Genomic DNA, 15,836 nt, shown 5'->3' on the forward strand with positions numbered 1-15,836 from the left:
GCAACTTGTCTGTCCCCCTTCCCCGATTGTCCAATGCTGTTCCCCAATTTAAAAAAAAAAAAAACTATACTGGGACTTTTTTTCTTTTTTAACCTCTCACATTTGCAAAGATCAAAAAGTTTAACACTAGTCATTAAAATTATTGTTATTCTATATGCTGGGTACTCTGCTAAGCACTTTGAATTTTTTTTTTTTAAGTTTTAACACAGTGAGAATGTGTAATCACTGCTACATATTTTGGGCATCAGTCACAAACCCTCTACTGAGGGCAATTTAGCAGTAACTATCACATTTAAAATTATGTACATTTTGACACAGCAGTTGCCTTCCCAGGAAATTATCCTGCAGCCATATTCACACGCATCATAAACATACGAGGACATTTGTTGCAGTGTTTGTATATGTAATAAGGCTGAAATCCACATAAATGCTCATCAATAAGGAACTGGTTAAATTATAATTCACCCATTACAGTAGAGCTCTGTACAGTCATTAAAAAGAATGAGGAAACTGCGTGTACTGGCTGGGAAGAGCACCACGATACAGTAAATTTTGAAAAAAAAACAAACGGGGGCCCGTCGAGTGGCTCAGTTGGTTAAGAGCTCGCTCAAGAGTGTGAGCTCTGAGCAACAGCGGTTTGATGCCCAGCCTGAGCTGAGCTGCTGCTGAGCTGCCAACAGGCAGCAGGATGGCTCAGCTAAAAAAAAAAAAAAACCAAGGTATAGAATAGCATGCTATCATTGGTGCTTTAAAAATACACACACTACTATGTACAACGTCTCCCTAGGAGCTGGGAACAAAAGGCGGTACCACTGGGGAGAAACGGGCCCCCATGAAACAGCGGTAGAAAGGAGATTTGTTTTGCCATTTGTAACCTTTGAATTGTGTACTTGTGCTACACAGAAACGAATGTGTAGATAGACAAAGATGTAAAGTTTAAAGTTTCTAGACATAGGTCTACTCCATCAGGATTATAAATGAAAAACTGTTCTCCCTGATGTAAACCTAGTTTGGGAGCTTCTGCAATTGGAAAAGCTAAGAGGACTTAGGGAGGTCCTGGTCTCCATCACCAACTCCTGTACATCCCATGCCCCATTCTGCTGCTTTTGGGGACTGGGATGTCCATTTGTACCGTGGCTGCTACCCAGCAGTCCCCAGAGCCCTCCTCTGTCCCTGTAGCCCATTTCTGCTTCCTAAGCACTGCGCCCTGCCTGCCAGCCATGGAGCCATGAAGCAGGCAGCACACCAAAAACAAGGGTCTGTGCAGTCCCAGGTCTTAACGAGTTCACAGCAGCCACGTTTTCAGTACAGGATTTTGGCAACACTCTCCTTTCACAGACCTGGCCTGAATCAGGACAGTCCCATTTCCCGGATTTTGCCCAATGGAGATCCTCTGGTAAAACATATCCTATCTTCAAGTCATTGTCTAATCATTTGTTGGTCAAGACTGTGGATTTAGGAATGGTGATCAGGGATTTTCTTTAACTACAGTGAAGATAAAACTACCCTCCCCCACACTACCAGAAGGGAGTTTAGTGGCATTTTTTATGCCTTACCTCAAACAAGTTTAACTTGAAAGTAGAGTCAAACACAGGGGTTTGCCACAGTCCTTAGAAAGGAACACAGCTTCCTGGGCTGAACCTCAGTGAGGCATTTGTTTTCATTTACCTGAGATACAACTTAACCATCATTCTGCTCAGTAGCATCTCACATTGACTCGTATGTGACGATGCCTGAAGGTGGCACATGCTCAGCAGGAGAGACAGGGGCCTGGGAGACTGATGTGACAGGAGAACTGAGTGCTGAGTTGAGTTGCCCTTCCATTCACAGAGACTCTCTCTGGGGGGAATTATAGGTGACCCCATATAAGGATTTTAAGTCTGACTACAGATACTTGGGAAATCCGAATCCAGCTATCCAACTACTGAGGTCTGGGAATTGACAAATATTGGACTGTTGATAGGGACTGTCCAACCTGTTTTTGTTTTTTATTTATAGATTGTGTAACAGTGTGTGGCAGTGTCTTACTGAAACCAGCACGTCACAGCCGCTAATAAAAATGCTATCCCCTTAGTCGGTGATGTCAGGCTTGGTTGGTACAAGAGTGGCATGTGTCTCGCTGCTCTGAAATTCCTACTTGAAAGCTTTCAGGGCCCATAATTGCTGCTAATATCAGGCTGGAGATGGGAGAAGAGGCAGGAGATTACCTGCCGTGGCCAAGTGAAGGTTGTCCTCAGCATCGCCTGCTGCTTCTATGGATACTTTCAACTGTCCCTCACTTACCTCTTTCTCTAGCCCAGCTCTGAGTATCCTGCCCTATCAGCTGGGATTCTTCCAATAAATGTGTATTGAAAGAGGAAGATTGCTTTTTTTTATTATTATTGTTGTTGTTGTTGACTCTTTTAGTTTATGTCGCTGAAGGGGCCTTGTCTTCTTAAAAAAAAGAAAAAGATTCGTTTCTGTTCATGATTTCAGTGAGCCTGTTATTTCATGTCCCTTGTGCGCCTCGCTGACAGTCACTGTTCAGTTCCCAAGAGGCCATGGGGAAGCACTCCATCTCCCCTCACACACTCTGCTCACTCGGGAGACAGGCAGTCTCTGCTGTTTGAGATTCTACATTTCAATAGCTGCTGACAAACACCTCTGGGAAGGGGCGCTTGTGGAATCTTCTCTCCTGTGGTAGGAATTAACATGGCTGAGTTTCCGTAGCATCTTTAAGTAAACAAAAACCTAAACTTGAATTGGCCTGTAGGTGAACTTCACTTCCTCTTTGAGACACTGCAGTATTAATCTCACATCAGTCGACACATATAAATGACCTCTGTGAGCAAAATGCTGAGCTGAGTGCGGTGGGGGAAAAAAAAAACCCAGAAGTTCCCCGCTTTTAAGGAATTTAGTGTAGTAGTTGGATAATTGAACCATGTGGGAGAAAAAGTTAACAGTACAAAGAGTTAATGGATGAGGGGCCTACTGCATTACAAAGCCAGCAGTGGAAGACCTGAGACTCCTGGGTTGGAAGGCTCTAAGGAGCATATGGCCCCCTCCCCTGAGGGGGGGGCCTTCAAGGAGAGAACCAGTGCTGGAGTCCAAGGGCAAGGTTAAGGAAAAGTGGGGTAGAGACCATCTAGAAAGAAGCCCTTTTAACTTGAGCAGACCTGTACTGTCATTAAGAGACATTGCTTGGGTGGCTTGATACAGAGGTGTGCACTGTATCTTTCAGTGCTAAGGGGGGGCCTGAATCAGGAGCACCATGCATGGTGCGTGGGTGAAGGCACTTAGCGCCCTGCACTGCACAAAAGCACCTGACCAGCAAGGGACGTGGGCAAGGAGGGGCTGAAGTGCCGTTTGAGCTTTTCTTCCTTGCATCTTGGTGCTAGGTTGTTTCTGCCCAAAGCAGGGGGCACCTTCTCTCTGCCAGGCCATGTATCAGTGGGGCTACATCCACACAGGGAGCACCTCTGTCTGAGTGCTTCCTAGCAGGAGTGGCTGTTTTTAAGCACGCAGGGTGCTTACAGGACCGTGAGGGCTCTGCCTCTAAGCCTGACGCTGACCCTGCCTAAAATGCAGTAAATATTTGAATGAATGCTGAGATGGATTACTGGAGTTCCACACGCACTTAATCTCCCTACTTCAAGAGGGACTCGCAGTGGTTTTCTGCCTGATGCTTTTGAAGAACAGGAGTGATGTGTGTGTCTTGGGGGGGTAGAGGGGAAAGGCAGAGATATGCTCGAAGGCTCCTTAACAGTTCTAAAATTCTTTGAGTCCATAAATTCAACTTGATGCTAAATTTAAATAAAATCCTCTCTTTGAAACCAAAGCTGTGCTTTCCTATTGATATTTCAAAGCTTTTCATGTACCTTTTGTCACATAATGCCATTTGGCTATGGACTGATGTACATGGTTATGGTTGTTGTACATAAGTGCTCTGAGTACTTTGAGAAGAACTGATGAAGGTGGAGGGTTGGGCCTCTGTCCTCAGATATTTACCTACTTAGGAAACGACAAATGCTCAGTACAGAATGAGAGCATCAGCCATCAGTCGGGATCATTAATGGATACCGTCTCAGAGAGACTGGTCTTGATTTGAGTACCACAGTCAGACTCCTAGTGTGGACTGAAAAGTGGGACGTTCGCCACCACAAAGCTCAAACCAGTAACATTTGCTGCCTGTGCGGTGAACTTGGAGGGGAAGATATCAAAGGGGTGGTAAGTTAGGATGAAAATTAGCTAAGCTGTCATAGCAGCGCTCTGTTAACGTGTCTTCCTGTATGCTCCGCCACCGTGCAGTTCTCACATTCTCAGCAGTGTGTTTTGTGGCTTTGCAGACTGACGGAGGAGGGTCTGATCCATGTATAACAGCTGGATTCTCCTTACCTCCTTCCTTTTCTCTCTGTCTTCCCACATTGGAAATGGCTTCCTCTGGGCCTGAGGCTGAGGGAGCGCCCTCCTGTGCCCATCACACTGGTCGACCTCCATGCATCGTGGTTCCGTGTTAGACCCTCTTGACTTACTTTCTCTTCTCTTCCCTCTTTACCAAGTCAGATCTAGTTTTCCAAAAGCCTATTGATCATGATTCTATACCAGCACTATCCTAGACCCTGTGGTGAATATAAAAATCAGTAAGATTTCCATCCCCACACTGAAGAGCTAATAAGGGGGCTAAATGGATAGATAGGTAGGTGATTGGGGGGATGGAGGGATGCATGGGGAGTGGAGGGGGCGGCGGAGAGAGAAAACACATGTACACAAAGGCCTCACAGAAGACAGACCTGACTTTGAATCCCAACTCAGACAGATGCTAGTTCTGCAGACTTGGGCACGGTACTTAGTATTGAGTGCCTCAGATTCCTCGTCTGTAAACTGGGGGTAATAATTCCTCCCTAGCCTGGGTGGTTGTACAGAGAGACAATACCTTGCATAGAAAGGTGCTTGGTTAAAATAACAGCAACCCAAAGTGGGACCCACAGTAACTACAACAAAAGGCGATAACTGACATAAGAGAAGTACAAACAGAGGGCGGTGGGGGTTCCCAGCAGGAAGGCTCACACCTGGCTGAAAGCACCCAGTGAGTGTGCGCAGAGGCCCTCCCAGCCTCCAGGTGATCTGCAACTCCAGTGGCGAGGCAGGGCTGAGCAGAGCCCACAGGGAGCAGACCTGGGAGCGAGCAAGTCCCCACAAATCGGATGTGTACCAGCCGAAGCCAGCCGAGGGGGGTTAGAATGGAGTCTCAGGAAGGGCACAGCTGTCCAAGTTGACCTCATCCTGTTGGTGGGGACTGAGGGATCTTGCCACTCTCCACAAGGCGACGTGACTTCATTGTTTTTCTGTCCACCCACCTCTGGATGGCTAAGGTGAAGCGTTTTTCTCTCTTCTCCAGCTCAGAGGCTGAGAATGGCGTGGAGGAGAAGAAGAAGGTGTGCAGGTCACCGACAGCCCAGTCCCCCACCCCGTCCAGCGAGGCCGAGTCCCCAGACCAGAAGAAACTCATCTGCCTCCGGTGAGTCCTCACATAGCCTCTCTCTGTTCTTTTTTGCCTTTTGGTGGAGGAGAGGTTCCTGGGAGGAGCTGTTGTGTCTAGTTTTATGATGGTTGTTAAAAGAGTGAGGATCTGCTATAGGCAAATGACACCCCTGAGAAAGAAGTGGTGTGTTTTTCCTGGCGCTTGCATTCCTCATTCATCTCTTCCTAGTAGCATCTTTTTCTCCTTCCGGCCTCTGACTTCTGCAGCATGTCTGCTCCTTTCGTGAAGCACTGATTTTGCTAACTGATAGAGCCAGGTGGCCTGATTTCCAGCTTAGATGTATAAAGCACCTGGGACTGCTGGCCAGGTTCCTCACGAGGCCCGCCCAGGTTGGAATGTCTGCTCTGCCTCTGGGTGTGCACACCTGCTGTCTCACTTTCCTGGCTGCCACAAAAAAGAGCGGAGGGGAACCCCGTCTGGGCTCCCCGGCAGGGTGTGCATGTCTGGAGAGAGGAGCACCCATCTCTTGGGGCTGGTGGTGTGACCATGGTGTGGTTGTGGGACTGTGGGGAGACAGGCAGTTTTGAGATGTAAAGCTGTGGACCCCATCCCTCTCAGAAGCACCAATTATGTGCTTTCTTTCACACGGAAGGAAGAAGGCGCTTCAGGGTGGCTTTTTAGCCCTTGAAAGAGAGTGGTTAGGCCAGTGGTCAGGTCCGAGTCATAGGGCCATCATCTGTAAGAGCGGAGGAATGGTCGCTCTCTACCCTGCTGTGAGAACTGTCAGAATTGCTATCTTCTGCGTCTTCCCGCCTCTGCTAAAGGATGATCAAATAACTCCTGCTTTCCCTCCCCTCCTGACTGCCCAGCCCACAGCTTCTCTCCAAATCTATGCTTCGTGCAGGATCAAGCGTGAGTCTTCACTCGTCCCTCAGATTTTTCTCGCTCCCAGCTATCTCTTCACCTTTTCTGCATGCCTGTTTTGACATCTCACTTTTTTAACCATGTTTTTCTATGCCTGTTTCCCGTCAGAGCATCCTGTGTCACTCACCAGCTCAGGCCCTCTGCAAAGGCACAAAGCATGTTGTTTCTTGTATCTTTCACCACTACTGAGTGGCTACAGCAGGCACTTTTAAAACACTGTTGGTTTTACTCCAACTTCCCCACTCATCATCAGGGCATGCTCGTTAAACTTTATAGGGCCGTGTGATCCATGTTGTTTCAAAGAGCTCGGCACTTGGTGTAATGCTCTGCTGTCGCTGTCTGGAAATTCTTAATTTTTGAATAAGGGGCCCCGTATTTTCATGTTGCACTGGTTTCTGGTCCTGCTCATAGTCACTTGTGGGACGTGAGGATAACACAGAAGACCCAAAGAAATCAATACTCTGAAAATACGCACCCCTCCCTGCCAACCACCTCGGCCAGTGCTGGGAAGATAAGGCCAGTAAGGCCCTTCTGCTTGTGCTCTCGAAGTTATCAAGAGTCAGATGCCCTACTTGTCACATTTGCTTCCAGTCTGTAGATCTTCAAATGGTCCGATCATTACCTTGACAATTCCATTAACATTTATTAATTTAAATCAGTAGAATTGATAAATTCAAATTAGTAGAGAGTGCAAATAATAGGTCATTTGACATTTGAAAGAAATCATTTTCTTTTCAAGTAGAGTACAAATGTTTACTAATAATTACAAAAAAAAAGTAATTCCTAGAATTCTAAAGAAATTTATATGTGTGAATAGGTTCAGTGGCCAGTACCTGAATCCAAATCAACGTACCTTGAATTTCTGAGCGGTATTTTACCTGTGGTTTGAGCATCACAGATTCCAACTGTTGGGGCTAGAAGGGGCCTAGGACATCATATAGTGCATCTTTTCGCAGCTGAGAAAATCAGCACCTAATGTCCCTCTAACTTCAGTCATTTCTGCCCCTCCGACACACCCATATACCACCCAAATTGCTTAAGATTCTTATTAAATCAGCTATGAACCAAAAAGAATTTTTAACTGAGCCTCCTTCTAAGGATTCATATTGTGAAATCATGGATTTCTTGTGCCATTTTCCCCTAGTAAACAGCAACAAAAAAGTCTACATAGTCATATCATAAAAGTTGTTCATATATATACTTCTAAAAATCATACATGCATTCTACTGTGAAATGACTCTGTTGAGCTGTAGGGTTGAAGATACGACCATATATGCAAATTTACAAGTCTACTAAAATGGGGAGCCAGGACTAGAATCACCTTAGAAAGGAATCCTGGGGCCCTGACCTCTGCTCTTGAGAGAACAAAGAAAGACTGACTTCCAAACAGGTCCTCTTTGATCCTGATTTCACTTCTACTATTTTCTCACTCTGGGAGGTTTGGTCTCACTTTTCCTCATACGTAACGCCTGCTCATCCTTTTGGGCCCCATGTATGAAACCCACATTACTCATTGGTTTCCTCTTCTCTCTCCTCCTGTGAGACTTATTGTCTTATACCGCGTCCTAACGCCTATGATATGATACGATATGATATCATATGTATTGTTTTGGTGCTAAATCATGTACTGCCTTTCTAAGAAATTTTGTTTTTAATTTATTTTCATTTTTTTATTGAAGTACAATTGATATCAATTGATATATATATATATATATATATATATATATATATATATATAACATTAGATTAGTTCCAGGTGTGCTACCTAATGATTCAATATGTGTCTGCATTGAGAAATGCTCACCACAGTAAGTCTAGTTAACATCCACCCCCATATTAGCTACAAAAACTTTTTTTCTTGTGATAAGCCTTCAAAAGATGTTTGATGTACACAGGTTCCTTAAGGATAAAGAGTGTCTTGTGTGTCCCAAGGCATGTAACACAATGCCCTGCTCAGTCAACACTAGCTAAATATTAATAGAATTCTGAAATAAACATATTCTTTGATTGAACAATAGCTGCAATTTTGTTTAATAATTGGCCTGCTGTCTTTATACTGATTAAAATACTTTTGAAATGATCTAATTATTTTCATGAGATTGTTATTTTTTTCCCTTCTGTAAGGGACCATGTCTGTAGTTTGAGATGACAGCCTGCAGAAGTCACCCCTGTCTCCTACAGCATGTGCTATGTAAATGCCCTTAGAGGGTTATGAGAGATGATTGACGTCTAGAAGAGCAAAACGAATGTGCCCGATTTCCTTGTGAGATGTATAAGAGTCCAGATTTATTACAATGAAATTAACGAGTAGCATAAAAAATTCATTCTGTTAGACTCCCCGGATTTTCTTTCCTCAGGTCAAAATCCAGTTTTGATGGTGTCTCTTTAGCAAGTGATAAGAACGACTGTAAAACAGAAAGCAAAAATGACTCTAAGACTGAAAGGAAAAAATCTTCGTCTTCCAGCCAGGTAATTTGGGGATGAGATGTATATTGTCTCAGAGGGTAACAGGAGCATTAAACCAATGGGAAAAAGGGAGCCAAGAAGGCAGCTTCCTGCTGGTCAGGACTAACATAGGCATAGGTTGTAGACAATCTAGGAAAAGAACAGGCTGAAGTTCCTCCAGTCGATTTTTCATCAATATTGTATTTCACAACTGACCTTTTCAACACATATCGAGTGGTAGTGAGCTCCATGCTGTGACCCCTAACTCTGACAAGTGCCTAGGAGGGATGAGCGCAAAGTCACGTGATTGTCTAGTAATTAGCCACTCCCAGGAGAACTGTGACATCCTTGCACTAATATGAAAGGATCCAATAAGGCGCCTGAGTGAATAGAAGGCCACCCAACTTCACACAGAAGGTAAACCTGTGAACAGGGTCATAATTCTTCCGAAATAATTTTGCTTCTGCTCTAAAATACACCCAGATCGGTAACAAAGCCCAGTTCTGCGTCATAGCGTGTGACATGCTTACTGGGCCAACAGTTTGGGGGTTTTTTGACACTTCTCTAAATACTTGAATATGTGTCTCCTAAGAACTATTACAAAACACTGTTGGCACACCCAAGAAATTTCAGTAAACAGTAAATATACAAATAGATTATTAATATAAAATCCATTTTCAGATTTTCACCTTTATCCCAGTAGTGAAAGTCCTTTATAAAGGTTATTTGTTTCCCCCTAACATCCAATCTAGAGCCAGGGGTTGCATTTATTGGCCATATTGCTTTTAATTTCAATCAGTCCTGCTACCTTTTTTTTTTTTTTTTAAACCTCTTATTACATTGACATTTTTTAAGAGACCGTGGCCTGGGATATTTTTAAATCAATTGTGCAACCAGTGCTCATGGTAACCACTAACAAAATCTTAGCAAAAGCCCCCATAGAACACCTAGCTTTAATCAAGGTGGCTTTCTGCATGCAAAGTGTACTCCTCGGAAGCACCGTGAGGTAACCTACTTTATAGGTTTATCTGTAAAATCGCCAACTTCAGGGGACCATCTATCATCTGTCTGAAGCTCTTTATGGCAATAGTAGGGCCATTTTTGCTGTTCAGACCATACCCAGTTTGGATAATAAAATATTGAGTAGGCTCTTGTGGTATCTCTCTATTCTGCTCATGAGACTATTTCAGGAAAAGCATCCTGTCAGGCAGAGTGGGCCTGTGGTAGGAGGACCTAGCTCTACCTGTTAGTAGCTTTGTGTTAACCCACCCAGGATCCCTGAGGTTCAGTGTCCTGACCCATGGACGTCAGTTCCTAGGTTATCGTGGGGGTAGTGTTTGTGAAAGCATTTTACAAACTGTGAAGTACGGTCTGTACATTGTTGTTGTCAGACTGTAGAGACACATGCCTTGAAAATGAAGTGATTTGCCGCATTTCAGACTCAGATGTTCTGTCACCCTGGAGAGAAGTCCTGCTTGTCTTGACCGACATCTCCCCCGACCCTGGCTAAGGAAATGCCTTCACAAAACAATAATAGTGTTAGTAATGATACCAGGTAGCAGGTCCTTTAGCTGTATGTCCCATGTAAGCCTTATGGCATCACACTCGGGTAGGTGCTGTTTTTGCCTCTGGCACAGAAGATGACACTGATGTCCAGGGAGGTTAAGGGACTAGGCCACAATCACGTCCCAAAGAGGAAGGATGGCTGAGACTTAAACTCAGGTTTATCTGATTACAAAGGTCTGAACCACCATCGTGAGAGTGCTCACCTGTATCTCTAGTGCCCTGGGATGCTTACCTGCCCTGGTAGTCCTTCTTAGAATGTCATCTCATTTCTTATTGGAACACCCTTATCTCACTGCCTCAGCAGAAGGCTGACCATCACGTGTGTCGTGACTGCAGATGTACATCCAACCAGGTCACTAATCTTATTAGAAAATGAAACCTTTGTGCCCTGCCTTCCACCGTTTTTCACAGAAGGGTTGGTTGTGTTGGAGACTGTAAGATTAGAGAGAGGGAATTCCTGAAGATACTGTACTAAGTGAGGGAAAGTGTGTGATGTGATTTAAATTGAAGTTAAAATTTGTGACGTTTCACAAAAAAGAACAACCTGAGAGTGGTGACGTCTGTGTTTTGTTTTCACTGCAGTACAAGGCAAATATGCACTTCCACAAGCTATTTATTGATGTCCCAACTGAGGAACCCCTGAGGCAAAGTAAGTTCTGACCTATTTGACGTTTTAAGCTACATATTTGAAAAGGTGCTTATTGGTTTGGCGGGGAGGAAGAGGGCAGATCCAGGGACTAATTCACCAAGCGGGATTGGTTTCTAAAAGTCATGACATCACAATAATGCCAGCTTCAATCAGCTCTCACCAAATACCTTGAAAGATAACAGAGTAGAATAGGAACGTGAATCTCTCTATATGATATGGATTCAAGCCAAGATGATTCTAGAATGATAGCCTCACCTTCCACATTCACTGCTAAGGTGCATTGTTTGGACTGTCCTGAGATTTAGGATCACAAGCCTGGAGCAAGAGAGGCCACTAAAAGAAGGCTAAAAGGAAACACAGATGTAGGTGGGCAGACCTGTGTTGACAGCTGCACAAGGCAGAGTGAGATGATGTCACATAAACAGGTTGCCAGCACGCCACTTAAGCACCTGCTGTGCTCCGCGGTGGTTGATCAGGGGCCCAGGGTTTCATTCTAGCCTCTCTTCATAAACACTGTGAAGGCAGGATGCTGGATTCCAGCCATAACCTCCAATCAGGAAGGTGTGGGTTACATGCCCTTCTCACAGTTAACCCATCTATGTCAAAAGAAGTTATTAGTGACAATCCTAGGGAAGTAGGCTGGGGCAGGAGTGCTGACATTAGCAGGAGAGTGACTCAGCTTCCTAAATAGAAGAGATTTTTGAAACACCACTCTTGAACTTTCATTTGCAATGACAGACTTAACTTTCCATTTTGATTTTGATACTAAAGTTTGTTAAGACTTTGAATGGAAAAAAAAAACAAACTCTTGCCTCCATACTTTCATTCCACGAAAGATGACAGAAAAAGAGTGAGGGATCTTTTGAGTATTGGAGTGTATTAGCTCTGCCCATCCCTGAGTCACCAACAGACATATATACAGAATTTTCATTTTAAATGTAAATTCTAAATGATGTTATACCTGCATGTATTTTCCCAGGTTTTACCTGTGCTCTACAAAAAGAGATATTATACCAGGGGAAGCTCTTTGTATCAGAAAACTGGATTTGTTTTCATTCCAAAGTCTTTGGAAAAGACACTAAGGTTGGTATAATTTTTTAAAAAGACAGGTAGCCCTGCACTTTGTTATATATTGTGAATATTGTGTTTTATTTTTTTTAAGATTTTATTGGGAAATTGGCGGAGGGGAACAGCGTTGGGGAATTGGGGGAAAGGGCACATACAAGTTGCTGTCATTTTGTTCTTCAGTCTAGTTGTGGAGGACATCGCTTCACTGGCCCATGTTGGTATTATCATTGCGCTCTTCCCGGGTGAGGCAGTTGCTTGCCGGCCATTGGACGGTGACTCACGGCAGCTCACGAAAGCTCATGCCAGCTGCTGGCCAGCCCCAGTGCAGTCTACACCATTGCCGGTGACTCACGGCAGCCCAGCTCCAGGTCGAGCTGTTGTTCAGCATCTTAGCTGTAGAGGGCAGGGTCACTGGCCCTCATGTGGGATCCGAACCAGGGTCCTGCTGCTCAGAGCTGGTGTCCCAAGTCAACTCTTAACCAACGCGCCGGCTCCATGAATATTGTTTTAAATGTAGCAATATTTATAAATATTTGTATTATTATTATACCCTTATAGCAAATTTCCTTTACCGTAGTTCTAAATATTACAGGTTGTAAATGCCTCTAGGTGACTCTAAGGTCCCTTTCTCCTTAAACACCATCTTAGCCATTTCCTTATCTCTCTCCTACAACCCTGCACTAAATCCTTTTTACCCATATGTCACCGGACAACTTTCCAAGTTGTTCATATGAAAAATGTGCAATAATTAGTTTCAAAGACATCCACTAAGCCTACAACAATTTTTTTAAGAAATATTGATGTTTTTACTGTGTTCAGACCAGTTACCACCAGAAACATTGAGAAAAACAGGCCTATAAATAAGCTACTTGTTAGAGCTCACTCCGTATCATCACCAGCACAAAATGAGCAGGAATTGGAGCATTTAAAGTCGGGTTGAGTCACATACCCACAACCCTCAGGACACTGATTAACATCTTTTCATTCTCATTAAATACCGATCTGGGGGAGCAGGGACTCTTAACACCCTGAGCCATTAAGGAGAATAAATAACCTGAAGGAATTGGCCATTTTCCCAAGGAACCGCCTTCTAAAACAAGGACCTTGGGACTATGGCATAAACAGGGAAAAGATAATCCCATCCCACTGACATTCTTTTCCCTTGAGCTGTGCTGTCACGTCACAGTTCACTCAGGCCACCAGAATTCGGAATCGGAGAGACACCTTCTTGGGTTTGCATGACCTCCGTGAGTTTTCAAGCATTCTGATTCATGATCATGAGTAAGCAGCTTTTATATTCATGAAGCAGCTGATTAAAAATTCTTTTTGTTTTCAGTGGTATGTTTTATTTAACTATTCTCCCTAAAGCCACTGGCAATCTTACAAAGATCACTTAACAAATAAAATGGAAATTCTTTATTTTGTTGGTGTTGAGTCAGCAGACTAGCATACTGTCTTTAAGTCAAACATATTATTTTTATATTGTTCCTTTACTAGATAGAGTTAAGTATTTAAACATATTTTGAGTCACAGTATTATCTGTAAAATGAAAAGCAACATTAAGCAGTATTCCACCATATTTCCAGAGTTCTGAGTTATACGAGTAAGAACTTGGTCATGGAGTGGAAAAGGGGATTGGGAGGTACTGAGCTCCAGTTCAGTGGGATAAAGATAATTCTCAGGAATTCAGACACAGCCAGCACCCCTGACCAAAGCCACAGTGTTTGAAAACATTGGTGAACAAAGAATTATTCTTTGGTAAGGAGTGGGGGGGATTCACAAAGCTAAAAGGTACACTTTCAAGCTGATATGATTCTTGCAATGGTTTCAAAATCCTACTTCTACCTGAGAGAGAACTGACCAAAACAAGGTAATAGGAATGACCCTGGTTTTTTTTACAGACATAACACACTGGGATTCCTTTTGCTCTATTTAATCTAAGAGATAAGAGATTGAAAAATTAGCAACAGTGGGAACATAAGAACCACGATAGTGACTTGTACATTTCTTCCCCTCTAAGGATGGTGTCAAGGGGATTGGGGCTTCAGCTCTGTGGCAGAATTTCCTCATTGCCAGCAGACCTTGGTCCAACATGATCCAATACAAACTAAAGGCAGCCAAACAATTTTCTCTAGGAAGGGGAATTTCTAAGCACCCTGTCCTGGAAAAATAGTAATAAAAGGTAGCCTTCATTTAATCAGGACCTTTTGGCCACCCTGTTGGTGTTTTCAGATGCTAGTAAAATTAAATGTATCACTTTCCATTTAGGCTCAAACTGAAAGGTGACTTCTGCTTTATTTCTCAGATGTTATCTAGTTATCATTTGATACTCATGAAGCAATTGATTGAAAACTCCTTCTTAAGGGTGTTCCATGCCTTAGATTATGAAGAAAATCCAAATTTATAGCCCCTTATCACTGTGTATATCTGTTGCTGCTCAGAAACAAAAGTAGACTCATTTTTATATCATCTGTCTTGGTAGATCTTAAATTCTATTTCTTTCCAAAGCTATCCCTACTTATAACTTCTGAATCATCTCCCACACTTCAAAATTTCTGTGTGTAGCCCTTCATTCTTTCATAGTCTCCCTTTCTGGAACTTTGAGGAGCTGTAGAATAATTCCATCACATAAACCTAAATGTGAATGCAAATATTCAAAATTTAAAGCTCATTTTTCTTCCTTCAAGCTAGCAGTACTAACATAAGGCTACTCTACTGGCCATACTCTTTCAAAATATATGCTATATTTTTACCAAATGTGTGCTCAAGTAAGTGTGTGTTCCTATGGAGGGATTCGGGTCACTTTTATCATGGCTGTGTGTGGCCCTGTTTTCAGAGCTCAAAGTGATGTGATCCATTGCTCTTTAAGACCAAACCTAGTAGAAGAGATGTCTAAAAGTATCAAGAACATCTGCTATTCTTGTGCATCTGATATATGCTTGTAGTACATTGTATGAAAAAGAAACCACATTTTAGATCAGATTGGTTCAAATTCCACCTTTGTAACTTATTATATGTATGACCTTAAGCACATCAAATACCACTCTAAACAAATTTCCTTATCTCTTCCTCGGCTTTACAGGATTGTCATAATTAAATGACGTTCTCATCTGGTAAATAGGTATTAATAATGGTAGCTGCTATAGTTGTCCTTGTTATTCTTTCTTGTTTGAACCAGTAAAGAGCTTCGAGTTCTTTTATCTCACCCATCCTCTTTATATGAGACAAATAAGGAAATGAATGACCCTGTTATTGAGTGCTGGGCATTTTCCATATGTTATCTCATTAATTCACAGAAAATCCTGGGCAGTAGGAAAGACTATCTCCACTTTACAAATCAGGAAACGGAGGTCTAGAAAGTCTAGCTGAGAAGGTTGAGTAGGTCATATAGACAGTAGTAGAACTGAGCTGAGAATTCACATCCCAGACTTTCTGTACAATTACAGTTCTATGACACCAGTGCTTTTCAGCGTTTTCCCACCCTACGACAGAAGAGAGTGGAGTATGTGGAGATTAGCCCAAAGCATGTAACTTCTCTAGAGCTTTGGGCTTATCTTCAAAATGAGTGTAAATTTTCCAGTTCTGTTTCCACCACTCTCTTCAGTTGAATTGACGATCTAGATTTATCCTCTGGCCTTGTAAACACCAGCTTAAGGAGCTCAGTGACACACCCATGCTGCTCTTCTTAGATTCACTTATCTTCATGGATCCTGGAGATCCTGC

At 43.1% G+C, this 15,836-nt stretch overlaps 1 protein-coding gene across 1 annotated transcript in view; it reads left to right on the forward strand.

The window, feature by feature from the left end:
- Positions 1–15,836, forward strand: part of GRAMD2B (GRAM domain containing 2B) — a 97,130-nt gene that overhangs the window by 74,913 nt on the left and 6,381 nt on the right. The window contains exons 2-6 of the mRNA XM_019635310.1: positions 5,378–5,497; positions 8,743–8,854; positions 10,979–11,045; positions 12,025–12,128; positions 13,300–13,394. Of these exons, the coding sequence (XP_019490855.1) occupies positions 5,378–5,497; positions 8,743–8,854; positions 10,979–11,045; positions 12,025–12,128; positions 13,300–13,394 (498 nt within the window). The remainder of the gene's footprint in view (positions 1–5,377; positions 5,498–8,742; positions 8,855–10,978; positions 11,046–12,024; positions 12,129–13,299; positions 13,395–15,836) is intronic.

This window comes from Hipposideros armiger, unplaced genomic scaffold (genome assembly GCF_001890085.2).
Source record: "Hipposideros armiger isolate ML-2016 unplaced genomic scaffold, ASM189008v1 scaffold_21, whole genome shotgun sequence".
Lineage (NCBI taxonomy): Eukaryota > Metazoa > Chordata > Mammalia > Chiroptera > Hipposideridae > Hipposideros > Hipposideros armiger.